The 23,293-nt window shown below is 37.0% G+C and overlaps 1 protein-coding gene across 5 annotated transcripts in view; it reads left to right on the forward strand.

Annotated features, from left to right (window-relative positions):
• Window positions 1–21,359, forward strand: part of GOLPH3L (golgi phosphoprotein 3-like) — a 21,788-nt gene extending 429 nt beyond the window's left edge. Inside the window, exons 2-6 of one of the 5 annotated variants that reach the window (XM_005867365.2) lie at window positions 253–374; window positions 1,778–1,972; window positions 15,048–15,179; window positions 17,617–17,731; window positions 18,903–21,359. In XM_005867365.2, the coding sequence (XP_005867427.1) occupies window positions 1,790–1,972; window positions 15,048–15,179; window positions 17,617–17,731; window positions 18,903–19,330 (858 nt within the window). In that variant the 5' untranslated portion in view covers window positions 253–374; window positions 1,778–1,789 and the 3' untranslated portion in view covers window positions 19,331–21,359. Of the gene's footprint in view, window positions 1–252; window positions 375–1,126; window positions 1,229–1,777; window positions 1,973–15,047; window positions 15,180–17,616; window positions 17,732–18,902 lie in introns of those variants that run through there. The other 4 variants (XM_014540679.1, XM_005867366.2, XM_005867367.2 and 1 more) reach the window with 4 other exon arrangements.
• The last annotated feature ends 1,934 nt before the right edge of the window (window positions 21,360–23,293 follow it).

Consider the following 23,293-nt stretch of genomic DNA (forward strand, 5'->3'; position numbering starts at 1 on the left):
TTTAAAGTTTCTTGGACTGGGTTAGGAAATAAGCCCTCTTCACAGTGCCAGATAAGGTTAATGCCCTTAAGCATTTTATTTATTTCATGGTTCTCTTCGTCCTTCACTCTTTCCACCTCCTACCAAGAATTATATTTGAAATATAGTCCTGTACAAAGAGTCTTTTGTAAGTCACTTAATTTGTATTTCTATTTTAAATGTTCACATGCATTTCTGAGAATTCATTTTAATCAGTATATATTTATTGAGCAGTTACAACGTTAAAGACCTTGTGCTAGTTGCTATGGAGAATAAAAAAAGCCTAAGAAGACAATATCTCTGCCCTCAAGAAGTTTACAGTTGAGAGACAGCCAGACTATAATAAATACTTTAAAGTAAGTAAGTATAAATAAAGTTTTGAAAGTACAGCTGAGGGAGAGACCAATTCTGACCATGGGACATGGGTAATGAAGGAGACTCACTTAAGCCTCAATAGGCCTTTTAAGAATGAGTAGAATTTAAAGAGTAGGAGGAAAGGGAGAGAACTCCAACATGTACAGAGGAGCAGAGGTGAAAGACATGGCACATGTTTGATAAATGGTTTGTTCACAGTATGGAATTGGAATTAATGGGAAATAATTGAGAAAAGATAGAATGGGAATCAGTCGCAGAGGTTCCTGAATGCATTCTTCTTTTTTTTTTTTTTTTAATCCTCTCTCAAGGTTATGTTTTACTGATTTCAGAGAGAGGGGGAAGGAAGAGAGAGAAAGAGAGAAACATCAGTGGTCTCCTTTAAACGTCCCCACTGGGGATGGAACCCGCAACCCTTCTGTGCATAGGAGGACACTCCAACCAACTAAGCCACACTGGCCAGGGCTTGAATGCATTCTTTTGATGTTGCAAAATATATTCTTTTAAACAATTGCTGATAAAAAAAAATATTTATTGTATATCATCTTAACAACTGGCATTTAGGTTTATCTCAAAGTAAGCTAACTTAAACTTCATTACAAATGACAGTGCAATTTCTCTTGACTAGATTTTAAAACAAATGTAGTGCTTGGTATAAAAGGGCATGTGCTTTGATTTTTTTTTTTTTTTGAGAATTTGCTAATCTTTTAACATTCTCTTGCCAGTATTTTTGTTTGTTTGTAGCTGTTTTGTTTGCAAGATGGATAGAGATGAAAGTTTTCTGGAATTACTACACATGATCTTCTGAGTGTTATTCTCTAAAGTAGTGATCTCCTAAGTGAGTTCATAAACTGAGTCATTAGGGTTTGGGAAGAAAATATTAGAACATCTATTTCTATTTAGTTTTTTAAATTTTTTACTTTATAATTTTTTGTGTATGCTTTATAATGTGCCACTGAATGTTTATAGAAGTTCTATATAAATTATCATATGCATATTTGGACTGGATGCTCACAGTTTTTTGCTGTCCCATATTATTTAACTTGGGGAGGATCCATTTTGTGAAAGAGGAGTCACAATGATAGACAGTCACTCCTAGGTTATAGATTATGCACAAGAAATCAACAGGCTTAAAAGATGATTATTTCTACTGGTCTTTAAAATTACTGATTTGATTTCTTGCCAGTGCCTTCTGTGTATTTAAGTTATGTACTTTGGAAGATATTGAATTATGTTACCCACTTAATTTTTCTGGTCATTACTCTTTCCTTTCTTTCTCTAAGTTATAAATATTTCTTATTCATATACATTTTGGTATGCATGTATAAGTATCTATATGTATTTATTTACATAAGCACACTATAAATATTTTTCATCACCCTTCCAGAAACAGTTCAGAATGACCACTTTAACTCACCGTGCCCGTCGTATGGAAGTAGGCAAGAACTCTGAAAAGAAGGTAGAAAGTGAGGAAGATACTAATCAAGACAGGAGTTCAGACAATGAAGACTCTGGAGACTCTAAGGATATTCGCCTCACTCTTATGGAAGAAGTATTGCTCCTGGGACTAAAAGATAAAGAGGTAATGTAGTTGGGTCGGCTGGGCCATCCCAAAGACTTAAATACTGAAATGTTTTTAGGAAGTAATAGAATAGAATATTTGTATTAATGTTAGGTTGGCCTTAGAATTATGCTGTGGACATCTTAGTGAGGAATGAGGAATTTTGGCGGTTAGCTGATACTCGGAGGGTAAAATCCAGAAGTGCAATTACTTGAAGTGTAATTTAATTACAAAATTATTCCAAAATTTTATAGGATACAAGAGAAGATATAACACAGTGTAAAGTTTTTGTAGTTACAGTGTCCCAAGTGATAGTGATACTGAAATAACCTCTTATTAAATTAAGAAAGAAGGCCCAGCCCTGGCCCGGTGGCTCAGTTGGTTGGAGCATTGTCCCCTGCACCAAAAGGTTGCAGGTTCGATTCCTATCAGAGAACATACCTGGGTTTTAGGTTTGATCCTCAGTTGGGGCTCCTACGGGAGGTGGCCATTGATATTTCTCTCTCACTTTGATGTTTCTCTCTCTCTCTCCCTACCTCTATCTTTCTCTCTTCCTTCCTCTCTATCTAAGGTTAATTTTATAACCTCAGGTGAGGATTAAAAAAAGGTCAAATAAATGAAAAAGCAAAACTGACTCTCTAAAAGAATGTCAGAGTAGGTCTGAAGATTAGATGGTATAAATATTGTTTTGAAATGCTTACATAAGTGCGGAGGAAACATTCACTGATTGTAGAAGCAGAGCATATTAGAACTAAGAAGCTATTTCGTTTTAGTTTTGAATAGAAATTATTAATTTCCTGCTGACCCTACATATTGGATTTTTGCTTTTGTTCTGTAGAGAAACTGCCTCTGGACTTGTCTTCATTTGTCTAAATTTATAGTAGTTGATATAAACTTAGGGAAATAGAATTTAAAAAATAAAGCATCTCATTTAGAGCTATAATCATAGTGGGTATTCAACATATTGGTGAGATACTGTACAAAGATGGGCAAATAAAAATTAATTACCTTTCTAATTGTTCTAATTTCATTTTTGAATATGCTAAATTAAGTTTTTAGCTTTCAGTTGTCTCAGGAAGACTAAAAAAAGGATAAATCCTTAGGTGCAAATAAACAGAAGAGGTCAAACCTTTGGATATGTTAAAGTAGTAGTAGTAGTTTTCCAAAATGCCAGTTACATAACTATCTCTAAAAATGTTACATTGATTTCCAGTTCTACTCATTTTCTTCTTATTTCCCAAAGTAGATTTATTTAATCAATATTTAGTATGATTGGGGGCACCCATTATGTGCTTAGTGTTATGCAAATACTAAAGTAAATATAAAATAGCATAAATGGTCCCTGCCCCCAAGAAATTTGTATTCTAACTGGAGATAAAAATTAACCCAAAGGATCATCAACAGTAAAATGGATAAAAATGAGTATATTTATTTAAATAAGTATAAGTATACCTCTAGCTAGTTTGGCTCAGTGGATAGAGCGTCAGCCTGCAGACTGAAGGGTACCAGGTTCGATCCCAGTCAAGGGCACATGCCTGGGTTGCAGGCTCAATCCCCAGTGTGGGGCATGCAGGAGGCAGCCAATCAATGATTCTCTTTGATTATTGATGTTTCTATCTCTCTCTCCCCCTCTCCCTTCCTCTCTGAAATCAATAAAAATATATTAAATAAATGAGTATATTTTTAGAATGAAAATGAACATTGTTACAAAACATGTATAATTCTCATGTAATGTTCAGTAAAGGAGTCCAAACACAAAAGATTACATACTATATGAATCTCTATATATAAAATTCAAAAAACTATAGTATTTGCGGTTGCATGTTAGAGATGGTAAAACTATAAAGAACAGCAGGAAAGGGATTACCATAGTTGTTAGGAGAGTAGTTACATTTTTGTGGGAGGGGAGAGGAGGTTTTAGTCATTAGAAAAGTGAATGAGGGGGTTTTCTGGGTACTAGCAGTTTTCTGTGTCTGTACTTGTGGGATATTTCATGGATATTGACTTAGGGATAATTCATTGTTTTTATCTTTCGTGTACTCTCCTATGTGTGCATTATATTTCACAATTCAAAAGATTTTTAAAGAAAAACAGCAAGTCTTTCCATGTTAGAACAATAGGAGCCAAGGGAGTTGAAGGGAGGAGAGATCATCATGAGTTGGAATAATCTGGGGAAGAATAGAAGGGAGTAAAACAAGCTGGGCCTTTAAGAATGGGTAAGATTAATAGAAATGGAGAGAAGGGAATACATTGTGGATGAGGGGAACCTGAGTAAGCAAAGGTATCATGAACTTGATGAGTTTGGGAGATAACTAAGTAACCAGTATGACTGAAGTAGGCTCTGTTCTTGGAGAACAATGAGAATCAAAATTGACATATTAGATTCAGAGTATGGAGGATTTTGAGTTCTAGGCAGAGACATTTAGACTCTTTCCTTTAAGCAAAAGAGGATTAGCCTAGTGAAAACAGCAAAGCTCATTTCATTGTTGTGTCCAAATTAAGGACTTAGTGATATTTTCGCTCTATTTTGTTTCTGCGTTTATATTTTACTATGTATTATTTCTTGTTTTACATGGTTTGAGTTTGTGACGTGTCAAAGAAAAATCCTAAATGTTAAACTTTGTATCCCAAAGTCCCAAAATTAACTTTTGCTGAAGATTTCCATAAGACTTTCTGTTTATAAATCAATACTATAATTTTGAAAAATTACATCTGTTTCAAAAGCATGTAAGTGGAAGATAATACAAAGAGATTAGTACTTCAAGAATTGTAGGGCTGGAAAGGAATGAGAGTAGGCCATAGTCAAATTGCTTGTCAAATATTACTGTCATCCCTTTCTTAAGATTCTTCTGAGGAGTAGTGGCCACAGACTGGTTTTAAAATATTAAGCTTCATTGTCTTATGAAAATAATCAGGAAATTTAAATATATGTTGAAGAATCTAACTTTTCAAGTACACTTAAAATTAGATGTTATCTCAGTTCAATAACACTGACCTCAACTGAGAAAATTAAATTTGAGTCCCAGCCTGACTAAAATAAAATAGATTTATTTCCTGTTATAGCCTGTGATAAGAATTTTGCTATAGATATTACTGACTCATGGACAACTAATGCTTTAATTAAATTGCTAGTATATTTAAAATTTCCCTTTATGAGAATCTTTATTATTAAGTTACCTATAAGAGGAGTGAGCCTATTAATGCTTTTGACTTGATGGTAATATTTTTAGTTTGTGGATAATATTTTTAACCCTCTTTCCTGTTTTGCAAAGCTTTCTCCTAGTATTGCCATTTATTGAATACTTACTATGCACTGGGACATAAAAGCTTTTCATCATGCCCGGGTTGTGGGCTCAACCCCCAGTAGGGGGTGTGCAGAAGGCAGCCGATCAATGATTCTCTCTCATCATTGATGTTTCTATCTCTCTCTTCCTCTCCCTTCCTCTCTGAAATCAATATACCTACACTAATAAAAGAGAAACATGCAAATTGGTGTCACTCTGCTACGCCCACCAGCCAATCAGAGCGACTATGCGAATTAACCCAACAAAGATGGCAGTTAATTTGCATACACAGGCATGGAGCAAAGACTGAAGACTGAAGAGTCTTGGCTTCTCCGCTGCAGCCACAGCAGAGAAGCCAAGCCTCACTGCAGCCATACCAAAGGCCTGGGTCCCCGGTGCTGGAGGAAAACTGGTGCCAGCAGCCAGGGGAAGGAAGGCCTATTGCGCGAACCTTTGTGCAATGGGGTTCTAGTATATATATATAAAAGGCTAATGTGCTAAGTGCCCGACCATCCAACTGGTTGCTATGACATGCATTGACCACCATGGGGCAGACACTCAATGCAGAGCTGCGGAGCTGCAGTGACTTGGCAGTGGTGGTTCTCGGGTGAGACCTGAAACCAGAGAGGAGGGAACCTGATTCCTCGCTGGCTGTGCAGTTCCACCTTCAGCTGTGGGTATGTTGTTGCTGAGGCACTGTCAGCCCTGAATCTGGTTTACTGCACACTTGCTTTTGCATTCCACACCCTGTACAAACAGCAACTTTATAGAGTGCCCTCTCTCACTCCGGGATCCCTTGGGCGATGTCGGAGAGCCGGTTTCTGCCTGATCCCTGAAGGCCAGGCCGAGGGACCCCACCTGCTTGAGGGATCCCTCTTACCCCGCAGGTGCCAGGGAAGGACTGTGGAGGTTGGTTCCAGGGCATGTCCGGCCCATCTCGCCTAGTCCTGGCCTGCTGGCCACCTTCTAATTAATTTCCTTTCAATGTGCACGAATCTGTGCACTAGGTCACTAGTAAAAATATATTTTAAAAAAAAGTCTGTGGAGAGACAGGATGTAAGAAAAAAGTACGTAAGTGGGATGTTTGTGATAATTTTAGTGATTTGCAACTGGAATAATTGCCCATATTTGAAAGCATCCTATCTCCTTTAAATAAATTCGGACGTTTTGAAATTTAAATACCAAACAGAATTAGACACGCAGCTCTGTGTTTTATTGTTTAACTTTTCTAAAATTGTGAAATATAGCGTATCTAGAAAAGTATTTAGCACTTATGTACAATTTAACAAGTAATTTTTTTTATGTTTTTATTGATTTTTAGAGAGGAAGGGAGAGGGATAGAGAGATAGAAAGATCAATGAGAGAGAAAAATCAATTAGCTGCCTCCTGCACGTCTCCCACCAGGGATCTAGCCCACAACCCGGGCATGTGTCCTGACCAGGAGTCAAACCAGTGACTTCTTGGTTCATGGGTCAGTGCTCAACCACCGAGCCACATTGGCTGGGCTTAACAAGTGATTTTAAAGTAAATATTCATGTAACTACCACCAGTAGAGTACAATCAGCATCCTAGAAGCATCCTCTTGTGCACTTCTCTAATCACATGCTGCCCTTCCTCCTGTAGTTGTACATGTATATATACCCCTGAACAAAGTATTTTAATTTTGCCTCCTTTTAAAATTCATGTTACTGGGTTAATACTGTTATATATTTTTTGTTCAGTATGATGTTTGAGATTCATCCATGTTGCTGCATATAATTTAATTCAGTTCACTGCAATATAGTATTTTGTTATCTGAATATACCACCATTCACTGATACTACTGGCTAATGAACATTCAGGAATTACCATTATCAATAATGCTGCTAAGAATATTCTAGTACTGATTAGTTATGTTCTTTCAAACAATGCCACTATTCATACATATAAAAAAATGATAAAGTAGACTGGATAACACTTTTATCTTAAATTATAAAACACGTTCATGCTAAGCTTTTTCAAGCTACTAATGATTTTCTATTGGTTATAATTCACTCATTGTAATTTATTAGCAGTGGGAGACTAGAAATTCAAGCTTTTCTAAGTTGGTAAAAAAATTTTCAGTGAACTAGTCAAGAAATTTTAAAAAATCAGTAAGTCAGTACATAATTTGTCAGTGAATGACTATAGATGGAAAAAAATGCTACTCTTCGAAAGTTGCTCAGTCCTAAAACATTTTCTTAAAATTAAAAGATTACTTAGACCAGTACCTGACCTTTTAGTTTCCTGATTGAACAAAATGAACAATAAATCTCTTGTTAGTAGCTATTGCTGACAAGTGTGAATAAGGAAGTGTATCAGGACTCGTTTGTCAAGTTTTGTGGTTTTTATTAACCTAGACTGTTAAAAAATAACTTCTGTTTTGTTTTTATTATTTCCAGTCATATAACCCCAAAGAATTATTTACTATTGGTACAAAAGGAAATAAACTGAAAGACCAAAGCCCTATTCTAACAATAGGAAAATATAGTTTAAACTCTTTCATTGAGAGCCTGCCTTTCCCTAACCTTCCAACCCCCTAATGTACACTGTTCTCTTCTGAAATACCTGGAATTGAGATTATCTCCCCTTCATATGTTGTTTGTATAACTTAAGAGTGTTCAGAACTGTTTTTCTATATGTCTATGATTATTGTTTTTTTTTTTGGTTGAAAACTGGACATTTGAATATGGTAGCTCTGGAGGTCACGTTTGATCCCTCCTCAGTTGGGGCACATGCCGGAGGCAACCATTAATGTGTCTCTCACATCCATATTTACCTTTCTCCCTCCTCCCCTCCTTTCCACTTTCTCTAAAAATCAATGGAAAAAATATCCTCGGGTGAAGATTTAAAACAAAATTGTATTGCCCAGTGCCGGTTTGCCCCTTCTATCTCTATTCTCCACTATGAAAGTTTATAATGTATGCATACATTCCATTCCATAATTTTCACACACTGCTGTTCTATGAAGAAAAGCCCCAGAATTAAGGTTGGGGAAGAAGAAACAGATGGGAAAATTGGTGGCTAGGAGAGAAGATATGTGTATTATTTTATATACACCCAAATGATAATAGAATGATGGAATTTATGAGTAATTTTTATTTTATTTTTTATTTTCAAATTTCTAAAATATATGTATACTATTTAATGGGGGGGGGGGAAGCTATTTGAAAATAAAAAATGTACCTGCATTTACCTCATTTTGCTCTTCTGAGGTGAGCATACCATATAGAAAAAGCTTCTGGAAGACACTTATGATTTCTTCTTTCATGGAAAATTAAGCAATTTAATGTCGAAACTTCAGATTTGGGGGGAGGGAAGGATTTGTTTCTGATTTTTTTTCCTAATAAAGTGACATTTTCTTAATGTAGATAATTTGGGGGGGAAATTGAAAACCATTTTAAAAATTAGAAAACCATTTTTTAAAGTATTTTACATAATTGCAGTAATCTTGATTACACAATTATTTATTTGGCTATTTTTCACTTAACTTTATCATAAGGATTTTCTAACATTATTTTTAAAAACTCCTTATAAGCATTAAAAATGATGCTTTAAGTTCCTTTGCATTTTATGTCATGCAGGCAACTTTAACATTTTTAACCTTCAGAGTTGTTGGGGGTTTTTTGTTTGTTTTTAAATTCACCCTTTTTATTTTCAGAGAGAGTGGAAGGGAGGGGAGAGACAGAGAAACATCAATGTGAGAGAGATACATCAATTGGTTGGCAAGGTACATGCTCTGAACTGGAATCTAACTTGTGACCCTTCAGTCTTCAGGCTGATGCTCTATTTACTTGAGCCAAACCGACTACGGCCAGAGTTGTTTTAAGGTGTATCTTCAAGGAAGTTTGAATAAGGAATACTTGACTAGGTGGAAATTCGTCATAAGATATTGACAGAATTTATTGAAATCTCATTGCCCAGCCTTTCACAAGAGCAAAACATTTTAAATATATATACTCTTTGATTCAAAAGTTTCTTCTAGGAATTTGTTCAACCAATACACAAATGAATATTTCTTCTTTTTTTCTTTTTTTATTCTAGAGAGAGGAAGGGGGGAAGAGAGAGAATTTTTCTCTCTTTTCCCTCCTGTATTTGAGATAATTAAATTTAATGATTAAGTGGTAAACTTTAGCATGTATGTGCTAGATCATCCTGCATACTAAAGCAGTGGCCCTTTAACACAGAATCTTTATTGTAGATTGAGAATTTACTGAGGCAGCTACATATATTTAGAGGGAAAATGGACCTTAGAATTATAATTATTTTTTAAAACTCCACATGTGTACTTTTATACTTTTTCCATTATGGTATATGACTTAATAAAAAGGAAGTTTAAAAACTCATTTAAGAGTTTCGCGTGTTATGAGCTACTAGGATGAGAAAAGGGTAGTATTAAAAAACATACAGTTTCTACATCCTGGTCTCTGTTTCTTTATTTACCATGCTTCTCACCGTTCTGTTGACAATCTGACATCACTGTCACTGAAACAGAAGGTATATAGTTAGGAAGAAATAAGAAAACAAAGGAAAACTTTCTTCTAATTGCTTTAATACCAACTGAAATGTTTGCACACCTGTTGAAATTTATAGTCACCAGGATATACTAGTAAAGTTATGACCTAAGTAAATTACTTATTCTGACATAAGTTATAGTTTAACCTTAATTAGGCTACTAAATTGTATAAAACCAAGTATTAACCTAAAAAAAAAAAAACTTACTTTGTCCTTGAAGTAGCCATGAGGCAGGCAGTGGAGGGAAGTAATCCCAGCTTTGAGTCTAGAATCAGGCCCTCAGGAAATTTGGATATATCTAGGGATGTATGGTTCAAGCTGAGTGTTTACCAGGTTAACATATTTCAACCATAAAATTCTTGAAACATATTTCAAGAAACATTTATAGAGAAATACTATGTATCAATCAGATACTCTCTCCTTAAGGAATTTATAGTCTGAGGGCAAACTGTTGATTGCAATGTGATATACTAAATGATAGGGGAGAAGTATATATACTTAGGCACACCCAGGTGAGGTACCTAACCCAGATGGTAGAGGGAAAGACAATGTGAGAGAAGGTTACAAGGAAGATGTGAATCCTGTAGGAGAAAGAAAAGTATTGGTTCTTCTAGACCAGTGGTTCTCAACCTTCCTAATGCCGCAACCCTTTAATACAGTTCCTCATGTTGTGGTGACCCCAATTTCATTGTTACAAATTGAACATAATTAAAGCATAGTGATTAATCACAAAAACAATATGTAATTATATATGTGTTTTCCAATGGTCTTAGGCGACCCCTGTGAAAGGGTCGTTCGACCCCCAAAGGGGTCGCGACCCACAGGTTGAGAACCGCTGTTCTAGACAGAACTTTGTGTGTGGCCTAGCCAGCGTGGCTGAGTGGTTGGGCGTTAACCTATGAACCAGGAGGTCATGGTTCCATTCCTGGTCAGGGCACATGCTCAGGTTGCACGTGCCCAGGTTGCGGGCTCGATCCTCACTGTGGGGTGTGCAGGTGGCAGCCAATCAATGATCCTCTCTCATCATTGATATTTCTCTCTCTCTCTCTCTCTCTCTCTCTCTCCCTCTCAAGTCAATAAAAATATTTTTTTTTAAAAAACTTTATGCCCTAGCTGGTTTGACTCAGTGGATAGAGCGTCGGCCTGTGGACAGAAGGGTCCTAGGTTCAATTCCGATCAAGGGCACATGCCCAGGTTGCGGGCTCTATCCTTAGTAGGGGGCGTGCAGGAGGCAGTTGATCAATGATTCTCTATCATTGATGTTTCTTTTTCTCTTTCCCTCTCCCTTCCTCTCTGAAATCAATAAAAATATATTTTTTAAAAAACAACAACTTTGTGTGTGCAAAGGCCAATAGGCAAAAATGATGCATTAAGAGTACTTAAAATAGTTTTGGAAAGCTAGAGCATAGTGTTCCAGGGGAAAGAGGCCAGAAAGAGAATAGTAAATAGCCTCCTGGTTTGAGTGCTATACAGTAAACCCTAGATTTTGTGGACCTTGATTTAACAGACTTTGGATTTAATGGAGAAAACTTCGATCTGTATGTCCTGTGAAAAGTACCACCCTGTTAATTTTAAAATGCTTTTAACCAAGATTTGCTTATCATTAACAGGTTATTTTTTGTTATTAATTCGCTATAACTTTTAACAAACTTCAGTGAGTAGGCCATATGTTGGAAAAAACACTGTAGTAATTTTGTTGACATAAATAAATATTACATATCTACAACTATAGTCTACATATTTAAATCCAAGAGTCACTGCTCGTAAACAGTGTATATTGAATGACTAGCATGTGATCACACTACATTGCAAGGCTAATTGGTTCTGTGATCTAGTGGCGTGACTTTCTGCAGCAGATTTAAGGAGCTGGCCAATGTAACTTCTCTGTGAAACTAAATTTTTCATACATACTTAATTAATCAAATGTGTGTACATAAGTGAAAACAAGTAAACTAACTAATTTGTCAATTTTTTAACATAGGCGTTCAGAAAACCTGCTTTATTAATAATGTACTTTCAACTTTAAGGGACACCCCCTTGCCTGAATTAGTCCATTATAGTGAGGTTTTACTATACCAAGGAGTTTGGACTTGACTGAGAGGAGTATTTGAAAGATTTTTAAGCAGAGGGGAAGGGAGTTATATAATTAGATTTGAGCTTAAAGATCATCCTGGCTAGGGGAATAATGGAATTGGAAAACCCCTACCTCTGTCAGTATAGGGGTCAGATATTAAGTCTTGAGTAAACTTAATTTCAAACATGTAATAGAAAGTAAAGGAAATCTTCAGAGCCCCCCACTCCCCCCCAAAAAAATTTAAATCCTAGAGGTAAGCAATAAACTAATTTGCCCTGGGGAAAATTGCCAAATCAGTTCAGAGATTCAGGAATTTGGTGGTCAGAAATAAATCTTGGGGTTAAGATAAAATCGGGAAGCTAAATGTAAATGTGGTCCCAGTTGTGAGGCATTCCCTCAAACCTCCCATGCCCAACTGTTAGCAGAAGCAAATGCACATCTTCCTCTCTGAAGGAAGACATCCTCAATTTAGGTCTCCACAATCTTTCAGATTCACAAAAAAATAAATATGGATCTCTTAATCAAATATCATCAGTCATACAAATAATCAAATACCCATGAGAAGGAATCAGGAGAAATAACAAATAATAGGTCATTCAAGGACTTCAGATCAGATAATAAAATATATGTGACATTTATTAAAGAAATAAAAGAATCAAAGGTACAACAAAAAGAAATGATCACAAATGACCAGGCAAATGTAAAAAATAACTATATAGAGTTTTAGAAATGAAGAATAGTTGAAACCAAAATCTCAGGGGTAGTTTAACATATTAAATACAAATGGCAAGAGTAAATTGCAAGCTAGATATGAAATGACTCTTCAGAAAGTAGTATGGAGACAGAGAAAATGGAAAATATAAAAAGAGAGATTAAGCCCTAGCTGGTTCTGCTCAGTAGATAGAGCGTCGGCCTGTGGATTGAAAGGTCCTGGGTTCGATTCCAGTGAAGGGCACATGCCCAGGTTGTGGGCTCCATCCCCAGTAGGGGGTGTGCAGGAGGCAGCCGATCAATGATTCTCTCTCATCATTGATGTTTCTATCTCTCTTTCCCTCTCCCTTCCTCTCTGAAATCAATGAAAATATATTAAAAGAGAGAGAGTGAGAGAGCGAGAGAGGTTAAAAGACATGGGGAGCTAGGATAAGAAAAATGATAGTCCCAGAAGAAAAATATAAAGAAAATAGAGGAAAGCCAAAATTCTTAGAGATTAGAACTGAGAATTTTTAAGAACTAAGAAATGAACCTACAGATATAAGAAGCCTATCCCAAATAAGATAAGTAAATGCACACACAGTTGTGTTGTAATCAAACTGCAAAACATCAAGAGAGAAGGTCTTAAAGGACCAAAGAAAAAGGCAAATCAACCGCAAAGAAACCACAAGCAATAAAAATAATAGATCTCACTTGCACAATAGAAGCTAGAAGAGGAAGACATATCTTTAATGTGATAGAGAAAACTATCAAGTTAGAATTTTATGTCCAGAGAAACTGTCTTTCAAGAATGATGGTAAAATACAGACATTTCAGATAAACAAAATAGTTTGCCTCCAACAGACTTTCACTTAAGGAAATTCTACTTTAGGAAGAAGGAAAATGGTACCAGAAAGGAGGTCTGAGATGCAAGAAGGAATGGTGAGCAAGGAAATTGGTAAGCATCTGAGTAAATCTAAACAAGTGCTACCTGTATAAAGTAATGATGCTGCTAATAATGTCTAATTTGTGAGGTTAAAAAAAAAATATTGCTCAACTAGGACAGTGGTTACTATATTGACTCATTTAAAAAATAAATCTGATCTTGTATTAATTTTAAGTTGTTGTGCTGCATGTTAAAATGTCAAGGATAATGTTCCTAAAGAAAAGTGGAGTATTTAATTTCCAAAGCAATAATGAAGAAAAATTTTTTTAAGTTTAATAAAAAAATTATTTACTGCTATTACTAGTAATTAGTTTTGGGGTTGCTTTAAAGCCATGATAAACTGTCCCTGCCAACATCTCACCCAGCTTCTCTCCAGTGAGAGGTATTGCCATAACCAAAGATAGCTAAAGAGTGTTGAACAGCTCTGATGGGTGTTCCTTGCATTCATCATAATTCCTTGCTCAGAACCTTCAAGATTCAATACTGCCTTTCAATAAAAAGTTCAAAGCATCAAGGCTTTTCAACCATCTGGCCCCAACCAACTTGATCTCATTATTTCTCTTTAAATCCTTGAGTTAGACCTCTAAACATATTTGAGACCTCCTTCCTTGACACTTTAGTTAAAATGCCCTCTTGAAGAATAGGTGGAATTTGGAGGAAAACCCTCCCTCTCTGCCAAATTCAACCTTTTCTTCAAACCACTGCTCAGGTCCCATGAAAGTTCCTGACTCTCTAGCCTAAAAGTGACTTATATAATTTGAATAACTATCATCTAAACCAAACTTACAACAGTCATTTATGCCTATCTCTTCTGCTTTTACAACGAGCTTTTATTTAAATTTTATATTAACACAGAACTTTGCTGAAATTTGCCTGGTCTTTCCAGCTAGATTTTCAGTTCCTTAAGACAGTGGCTATTTCGTACATGTCTTTGTATCCTCTATAGCACCTAGGGAAGGGAAACTAACATTTAAGTGCCTACAATATGCCAGGCCCTGTAATAAATTCTTTCTTGTATATGACATTTCATTTATTCCTCACAGCAAACTTATAAAGATAGATATTAGTGTCCCCATTTTACAGATGAGGACGTACAAATAATCACTTGAGAAAGGTTAAGTCACATACCCAAGGAACTTAACTAGTCAGTGTTAGAGCTGGATTTCAACTATATCACCCATCAAGATAGCTTGTATTATTAATACATATCTTGGAGGAGTAAAAAACTCAAATGATTTGTAAATTTTTCTATTTAATTCATTTGTATTCTACACTGAATTTGGAGTGTCATGGAAACAGATTTTAAAAATTCTTCTAAAAAATTAAAGTTTGATTTGCCAATTATTAACTAATAGCCAAATACACAAAGAACTTAAAAAGTTAGACAGAAAATCATAATTGGGGATGGGGTAGGTTAAGGGAATTAAATAGAGATTCCTTTATTGTATACTTTGCTTTGAGTTCATGTAATATGACCTGAAACAAATCACAACAGAGTATACCATTCTTAGGGTGCTTGCTGCAAGTCCCTATCTCTTTCAGAACATTCTTTCTCTTCTCTTTTCCTAGGGTTACACATCTTTCTGGAATGACTGCATATCATCTGGCCTGCGAGGGGGCATCCTGATAGAGCTGGCCATGCGGGGTCGTATCTATCTGGAACCCCCCACCATGCGTAAGAAGCGACTACTAGACAGAAAGGTATAGCATCCTCTGTGACATTCTCTGAGTTTATGAAAGGGCAGGTGCCAATGGTCCATTTTGGAGGAGTAGAAAGATTTGAGTAGTGAGACAAGGTAAATAACACTGACTCAGTTGTCCCATTGTCTAATAGGTTTAATTATTCTATATCAGAGGGAGAAATCCAAGGGTCCAATAGTCTAAAGAGTAATAAGAAGTTCATACTTTTGTCTTTCTTTTCTATGCAGAAAATCACTTTTAGGGTGCTGTTGATTATTCCTCCCTCCATAGCTATAGCTCTAACATGGAAGTATGTAAACATGTGGGTCAGGTGCAGTCTTTGCTAAACTCTGGTCATCCTCAGATAATCATTTAATCATTTAATTTCTCTCCTTTCATTTTCTGCAAGTCCTCTGCAGCATGTTAGCCATACTCCTGTCTCCATTTTCTTCTATTTTTTTCTACTCACACTTTCACTGTCATACTTAGCATTTAGCGCTGAAACCACATTCTTATGTATCACCAGTTTCTTTTCAGTCTTTGTCTGTTTTAACCTCTATGTGGCATTTGACACTTTGACCACCTTCTCCTAATTGAAACTTTCTTAATTCTTGGCCTCTATTATATTACACTAGAGGCCCAGTGCATGAAATTCTGCACAGGTAGGGTCCCTAGCGGCTGCAGCTGCCGGCCAGGGCCTTCCTTCATTCCGCGCCGCCCTCTGATGGTCAGCGCACGTCATAGCAAGCGATCGAACTCCCAGTTGGTCGAACTCCTGAAGGGACACTTTGCATATTAGGCTTTTATATATATAGATTCACTTGCTTCTCTAGCTGTACCCTATTTCCTTTACTTCTCCATTCCTTAACATCTAAGTCTCAAGTTTGTATCCCTTTGTGTAACTTATATCCTTTTAAAGATATCATTTACCTTTACAGCTTCATCTAGTACCTCCATATACTAACTACTAAATCCTAGGCTTATCTTCTTTTTTAAAAAAAATTTTTTAATATGTTTTTAGCCCTAGCCAGTTTGGCTCAGTGGATAGAACTTCGGCCTGCGGACTGAAGGGTCCCGGGTTCAATTCCAGTCAAGGGCACATGCCCGATTGTGGGCTCAATCCCCAGTGTGGGGTGTACAGGAGGCAGCTGATCAATGATTCTCTCTCATCATTGATGTCTCTTTTTCTATTGCTAATCCTCACCCGAAGATATTTTTCCATTGAGAGAGTGGAAGGGAGAGGGAGAGATAGAGAGAAACATCGATGTGAGAGAGAGACATCAATTGGTTGCCTCCTGCACACACCCCAACCAGGGCAGGGGAACTGCAACCAAGGTACATGCCCTTGACCAGAATCGAACCTGGGACCCTTCAGTCCAAGGGCCAAAGCTCTATCCACTGAGCAAAACCAGCTAGGGCGCATTGATCAGCTGCCTCCTGCAGGCCCCCTACTGGGGATTGAGCCCACAACCCTGGTATGTACCCTGACTGGGAATTGAACTGCTACCTCCTGGTTCATGGCTGACACTCACCACTGAGCAATACTGGCCGGGCAGGCCTATCTTTTTTTTTTTTTTTAATATATTTTATTGATTTTTTACAGAGAGGAAGGGAGAGGGATACAGAGCCAGAAACATCAATGAGAGAGAAACATTGATCAGCTGCCTCCTGCACGCCCCCCACTGGGGATGTGCCCGCAACCAAGGTACATGCCCTTGACCGGAATCGAACCCAGGACCCTTGAGTCCGCAGGCCGACGCTCTATCCACTGAGCCAAACCAGTTCTGGCAGGCCTATCTTCTTTTGTCAGCCCCAGGAACATATTTATCTATTGGCTAGGCATTTCAACTGGCTCTCCCATATCAGTTAAAACCAAACTTAACTTTTCCCCAAAACTGGCTTCTTTTCCTGATTTTCCTACCTTTATTGATTGTTTTGCAAGTAGGTTTTCCAGACTCAAAGAATCATTATTGAGTCTTTTCTCCATTATCATTTATATCCAGTTTGTCACTAGGGCCCTCATCAAATGTATTTTTGTCTCCTCACTATCTCCCCATACTAGATTATTCAACTTTTTTTTTTTTAATCCTCACACGAGGATATTTTTCCATTGATTTTTAGAGAGGGAAAGACAGAAATATCGATGTGAGAGAGACACATCGATTGGTTGCTTCCTTCACGAGCCCTGACCAGGGCCCGGCCTAGGCCTGGGCCCGAGAGGAGCCTGCAACCAAGGTACCGAAATCAAACCCAGGACCCTTTGGTTCCAGGTGGACGCTCTATCCACTGAGCCAAACCGGCTAGAGCAATTTTTCAACTTCTTGAGAACAGAGACAGTATATTATACTGCTTTGCATTTTCTATAATACTTAACCAATAGTGTTCATATGGTATATTGAAAGATTTTAATTTGAATGAATTGAATGAACCAGGGTCCCTTGTTTCTTCTTTCTAAAAGGTACTGCTGAAGTCAGACAGCCCAACAGGTGACGTTTTACTGGATGAAACTCTCAAACACATCAAAGCCACTGAACCCACAGAAACTGTCCAGACGTGGATAGAGCTACTCACCGGTAAGATGGCTCAAAATGATGCAGAAGTCCCACACTTAGTTAGGTCAGGAAAAGAAGTGCAGAAATTAAAGGGGCTCAATTAGGTACAGATGGTTCACTGATCATGTTATGCAGTCTTTGTTATATGTTGCTGAATTTGCTTTGCTAGTATTTTGTTGAGTACTTTATACCTGGGATGTTGGTGTATAATTTTCTAGTGATGTCTTTGTCTGGTTTTGGTATCAGAGTAATATCATATAGATTAAAGAAGTATTCCCTCCTCTTCTGATTCTTTGAAAGATTTGTGAAGAATTGGCATTATATTTAAATATTTGGTAGAATTCCCTGTAAAGCTGTCTTGGACACACTTTTCTTTGTGGGAAATTTTAAAGTTACTTATTCACTCTATTTACTTGTTGTTGATCTAGTCAGAATTTTCTCTATTTATGGTATCCCCTCATTACCCTCTTTATTTCTTTAAGGTCAATAGTGATATCTCCTCTTTCATTCCTAATTGTAGTAATTTGAGTCTTCTCTCTTTTTTCCTGGGTCAGTCTAGGCTTGTCAGTTTTATTTATCTTTTCAAGAAACCAATTCTTGATTTATTTTCTCTATTGTTTTTATTTTCTATGTCTATTTCCACTACAATCTTTACCATTTCCTTTCTTCTGCTTGCTTTGGGTTTAGTGCTCTTTTTTTTTATAGTTTCTTAAAGTAGATTAGATTATTGATTTGACATCATTCCTAGAATAGCACTTGGAATTGTAAATTTTCCTCTTTACACTGCTTTAAGGTGCATCCCATAAGTTTTGATATGTTTTCATTTTCATTCAACTCAGAGTATTTTTTAAATTTCCCTTGTGATTTCTTCTTTGAGCCATTGGTTATTTCAAAGCATGTTGTTTAATTTCCATATATTTTTGAATTTTCCAAATTTCCTTCTGTTAATAATTTTTTATTTAATTCCATTGTGGTTGGATAGCATACTTTGTATATTTTTAGTCCTTTTAAATTTATTAAGGCTGTTTTAAATTTATTAAGGCCTAGCATATGGTTTCTCCTGGAGAATGCTCCATGTGTACTTGAGAAGAATGTATATTCTGCTGTTAAAGGGTGGAATGTTCTAAAAGATGTCTTGTTCGGTCTGGTTAGTTTATAGTGTTGTTCTAAGTTTTCATTTCTTTTCCCATAGGCGAGACCTGGAACCCCTTCAAATTACAATACCAGCTGAGAAATGTAAGAGAGCGAATTGCAAAGAACCTAGTAGAGAAGGGCATTCTAACCACGGAGAAGCAGAATTTCCTCCTATTTGATATGACTACTCATCCAGTGACCAACACAACAGAGAAACAGCGACTAGTGAAAAAAATTCAAGATAGTGTCCTAGAGCGGTGGGTAAATGACCCTCAGCGTATGGACAAGCGAACACTAGCACTCCTGGTGCTAGCCCACTCCTCCGACGTACTAGAAAATGTCTTCTCCTCTCTGACAGATGACAAGTATGATGTGGCAATGAATCGAGCCAAGGACCTAGTAGAACTGGACCCTGAAGTGGAAGGGACAAAGCACAGTGCCACAGAGATGATCTGGGCTGTGCTGGCAGCCTTCAATAAATCCTAAAGCCAGCAGGTGGGTTTCTCCTTTTTCCCCTGCTGGGCTGGTGACTATCAGAGACACTATCACTGAGTTTTGTGTGATGAGATGTTTTTCATCATTTTCTTTCCTTCTCTTGAATCAGACTTGTGATTTGGGGAAAGCAACTTCAGGGCTTCTCCATAGACCTTGACCTTTATAAGCAGACTTTATTTCTCCTTATACCTCCACTCCAGAGGTGACTAAACTGGGGGTGAGCCCACACATCCCCAATAAATATTTTCTCTCATTTCTTAGTTTACTTCAACCTAGTGTGCTTTTGGATAAGCAAGATTATCTAAGTGGTGTTTGCTGTTCTCCAGCCACAGATTGTGAATGAGATGTAGAACAAACCATTTATTACATTTTTTAAAGTCTGTTTTCTATCTAAAATACATGTTTTCAGTCTTTGTCTCTCAGGCTCTGCTAGGGTAATGTAGCTTATTGAAATGACTGCCTCTCTGAATAAGGGTCAATGGAAACAATCTAGTTTTTGGAGTAGGTAGTCTCTGGGATTTTATGTCCTGTTAGTGATTTTCTCACTTTCTTGTTCTAACCTAATGAGAATATTCCAAATTTGATTACCTGATTCTCATAGCCTTATAACCAGAAATACATTCTAACCTCTTTCTTAGCATTACCCTACTCCATCATTGGACAGAAATCTAAGTGAAAACATATATATATATATCTCAACCACTTCCTTCATGCAATCAGCATTACAATTTCTAAGGAAAGGAAGTGGTATCATATTTCCACCCTTTCGCACATGACTATCCTGATTCCTCCAGACAATTTTAAACCTTTCTGCTGTGACTGAACTGAGAAAGTTGTAAATTTCAATTGCTGAATAGCAGCATCCTGAAGCCAGATAATATATCTAAACTCCAGGTTTTCTTTGTTCCCTATTTTTTGCTTTTGGCATAAATTAATAAATTCTATCTATATTTAAACATTCTGGAAATAATTTCGTTTATATTTAATCCACAACCATCTTTCTAGCCAAATCTCTAAAGTGTTTTTTCAATTTAGTAGTGAGTGCAAAGAGAAGCTTATTAAGAAAAATTCTATGTGGAGGGTCAGTTTGATGTCAAAAGCATGCCCCCCCCCTTTTTTTTTCCCAAAAGCATGCTGATATAAAGTTCAGTATTTGGAAACAGAGGACCAAATTGTGCTAATGTCAAGCATTTATTATGCTAGTACTTGTAATGGGTCCTGCCTCTTCACCATTACAGAGAAATAGGCTGCCAAAGGGCTAATACAGGTGACTCAGAGCTGATATTAAATCTTCCTGATCAGAAATAATTAAATGAGTCATAATTTCCATTTCCTTTCTAAACCTGTTTAACAACCCCCAAATTTCCCAGCTCAACTTTCTTTTTTCCACTTCAGTTATCACTTAGGTAACTAGAGAAATAAATTTTAACATGAAACAAACTCTCAATGTGAGGTGAAGTAGAGCTTTAGTCTGGCTCTCTAAAAATTCAAAAACCAGTCCATGTGTTATCTCTACCTGCCTTAGTTTTTGTTTCCATTTTAACAATTTGGCATGAATTGAAACCAGGTTTTCCTGTGGAAAGTTTCAGCTTAATTGGAGGGCATGGAAGTTGAGTTGAGTTCTTTCTCACAACTCTTAGTCGTGTTTATTTTTATATTGTATCACAATAAAAGGAGGATGTCTTGAATCTGCAGAATGTCCACTGCATATCACCTTCTCATTTAAAGCATATGGCCTTCACATTTCTGTATAATAAAGATATTGGCTCTCTAGTCTCTCTGTGCAGTTTTACAACTTCAGTTAATTTAGCTGGAAATAAGAACTTTCCACACAAGGCCTTTACACTAGGATACCAACCTCTGTTTCATCCTGTGTAGAAAATTAGAATACACAAATATTATAATTGTAACATATATAGACTGGGGGGGGGGGGGGGGGCAAGGCTAACCTGAACACTAACCAATGTTGTAAAGTCCAAATAATGTCTCCATCCTAATAAAAATAAGTTATCCAACTATATATCATTTTTACCATGAAGAGAATGTGTATGTTCTTTCCTATTAATATCTACTTGCTCATGACACCTGAATTTAAGAGCTGGAAGTCTTAAGTTCCAAATGTAGATAACAGGTAACTACAACAGAGTTAACATGTGAAAGGATAACTATGCTTATAATTAGCTTACTCTTCCTTCTTAATGATTACAAAACAAGGAACAATAAAAAATGTAGTTACTAGGATTGTTTATACTTCCCTGTTATTTTTACTTCAGACAAAGCATTGTTCCCATAATTCTTTTTTGTTTGTTTTTATAATCCTCACCTTAGGATTTTTTTTCCCCATTGATTTTTACAGAGAGTGGAAGGGAGGGACAGAGAGAAAGAAGCATCCATGTGAGAGAGAGATATCAATCGGTTGCCCTCCAGCATGGAAGTCCCCCATGGAGGCCTGGGATTGAACCCCCAACCTTTTGGTGTACGGGACAATGCTCCAACCAACTGAGCCACCCGGTTAGGGCCATAATTCTGATTTTTAAAAAAAATATATTTTATTGATTTTTTACACAGAGGAAGGGAGAGGGATAGAGAGTTAGAAACATCGATGAGAGAGAAACATCGATCAGCTGCCTCCTGCACACCCCCTACTGGGGATGTACCCGCAACTAAGGTACATGCCCTTGACCGGAATCGAACCTGGGACCCTTGAGTCCGCAGGCCGATGCTCTGTTCACTGAGCCAAACCGATTAGGGCCATAATTCTGACTTTTAATACAATAGATTGGTTTTGCTTTTGAACATTATGTAAGTATTTTTTGTGATCATTTATCCATTTTACTTTGAACATTGGGTTCTAGTTTGGGGCAGTTAGAAATAATGCTGTGCCTGACCAGCATGGTCAGTGGTTGAGCACTGACTTATGAACCAGGAGGTCACAGTTCAATTCCCAATCAGGGCATTGCTGTTTCTCAAATACACTAGAAACATGTCCCTGCTTCAGAAGCTTTGCATTTGTTCCTCCCTCTGCTTGGACCAGTTTTCCTCCAGCTATCTGCTTGGCTACTCCCCACCTCGTTCAGATAGATCTCTGCTCACGTATCTCAGGTCTTTCATAATCAATCTAAAGTATCACCTTCTCCCACCCAGTCACAAATAGAACAACTACTGAGCACATCCTATACCCCAGACACTGCTAATTTTAGTGAAATGCCACTTTTTTTTTTCTGGCTTTACTTTTATTATAAGTTCCACCCTTCCTAATGCTCAACGATTTAGCTATGCCAAGGATGAAAGTGTAATTTAAATCAGTCCCTTAGCAATCATAGTTTTTATACATTTCTCTTAAGCAGAGCTTGGGTTAAAACAATCTTAGCTGGTATCAAAAGTATTTATCAAAAGAACTTGTTCATTTTTTAGATATTTAAGCTAATCTCTTACACACATTCATAATATATTGCCACAGTAATTGCCCAAACCTGATTTGACCAATAGTTTACATTTTCTTTCCCCACATGACCTGGCTTAAACTTAGCCTGCCTTCTTTTATCCCTTTCCTCTATTCAACTGGGCCATACATTCAACTGGTTACCAAGTTCTGTCCATCTAAGTTTGTAATATGTTTCATTCTGCCAACTTCCATTCCCACTGCCTCTTGCCACTACCCCTTGTCAATCAGCCAAAACTGGAGTCATGAGACTTTGGAAAATTAGCAGTGGTCGATGATTCTGGGCAAAAATATGAAGATCATTTCCTATGCTCCTTTATGCCCCCTTTTATTATCCACTCACTTCCCTGAAGCAGATGAAACTTAAACAGAGAGGGGTTTTCCTTTGTTTTGCTTTTGTTTGTTTTGTTTTTGTTTGTTTTAGTTTAAGCCTTTCATTGAAATGTACATGCAGAGAAGTGCATAGCTCAGTTTTCACAAGCTGAACATACCCATGTAACCAACAGCAGGAT

Source organism: Myotis brandtii, unplaced genomic scaffold (genome assembly GCF_000412655.1).
Source record: "Myotis brandtii unplaced genomic scaffold, ASM41265v1 scaffold250, whole genome shotgun sequence".
NCBI classification, from domain to species: domain Eukaryota; kingdom Metazoa; phylum Chordata; class Mammalia; order Chiroptera; family Vespertilionidae; genus Myotis; species Myotis brandtii.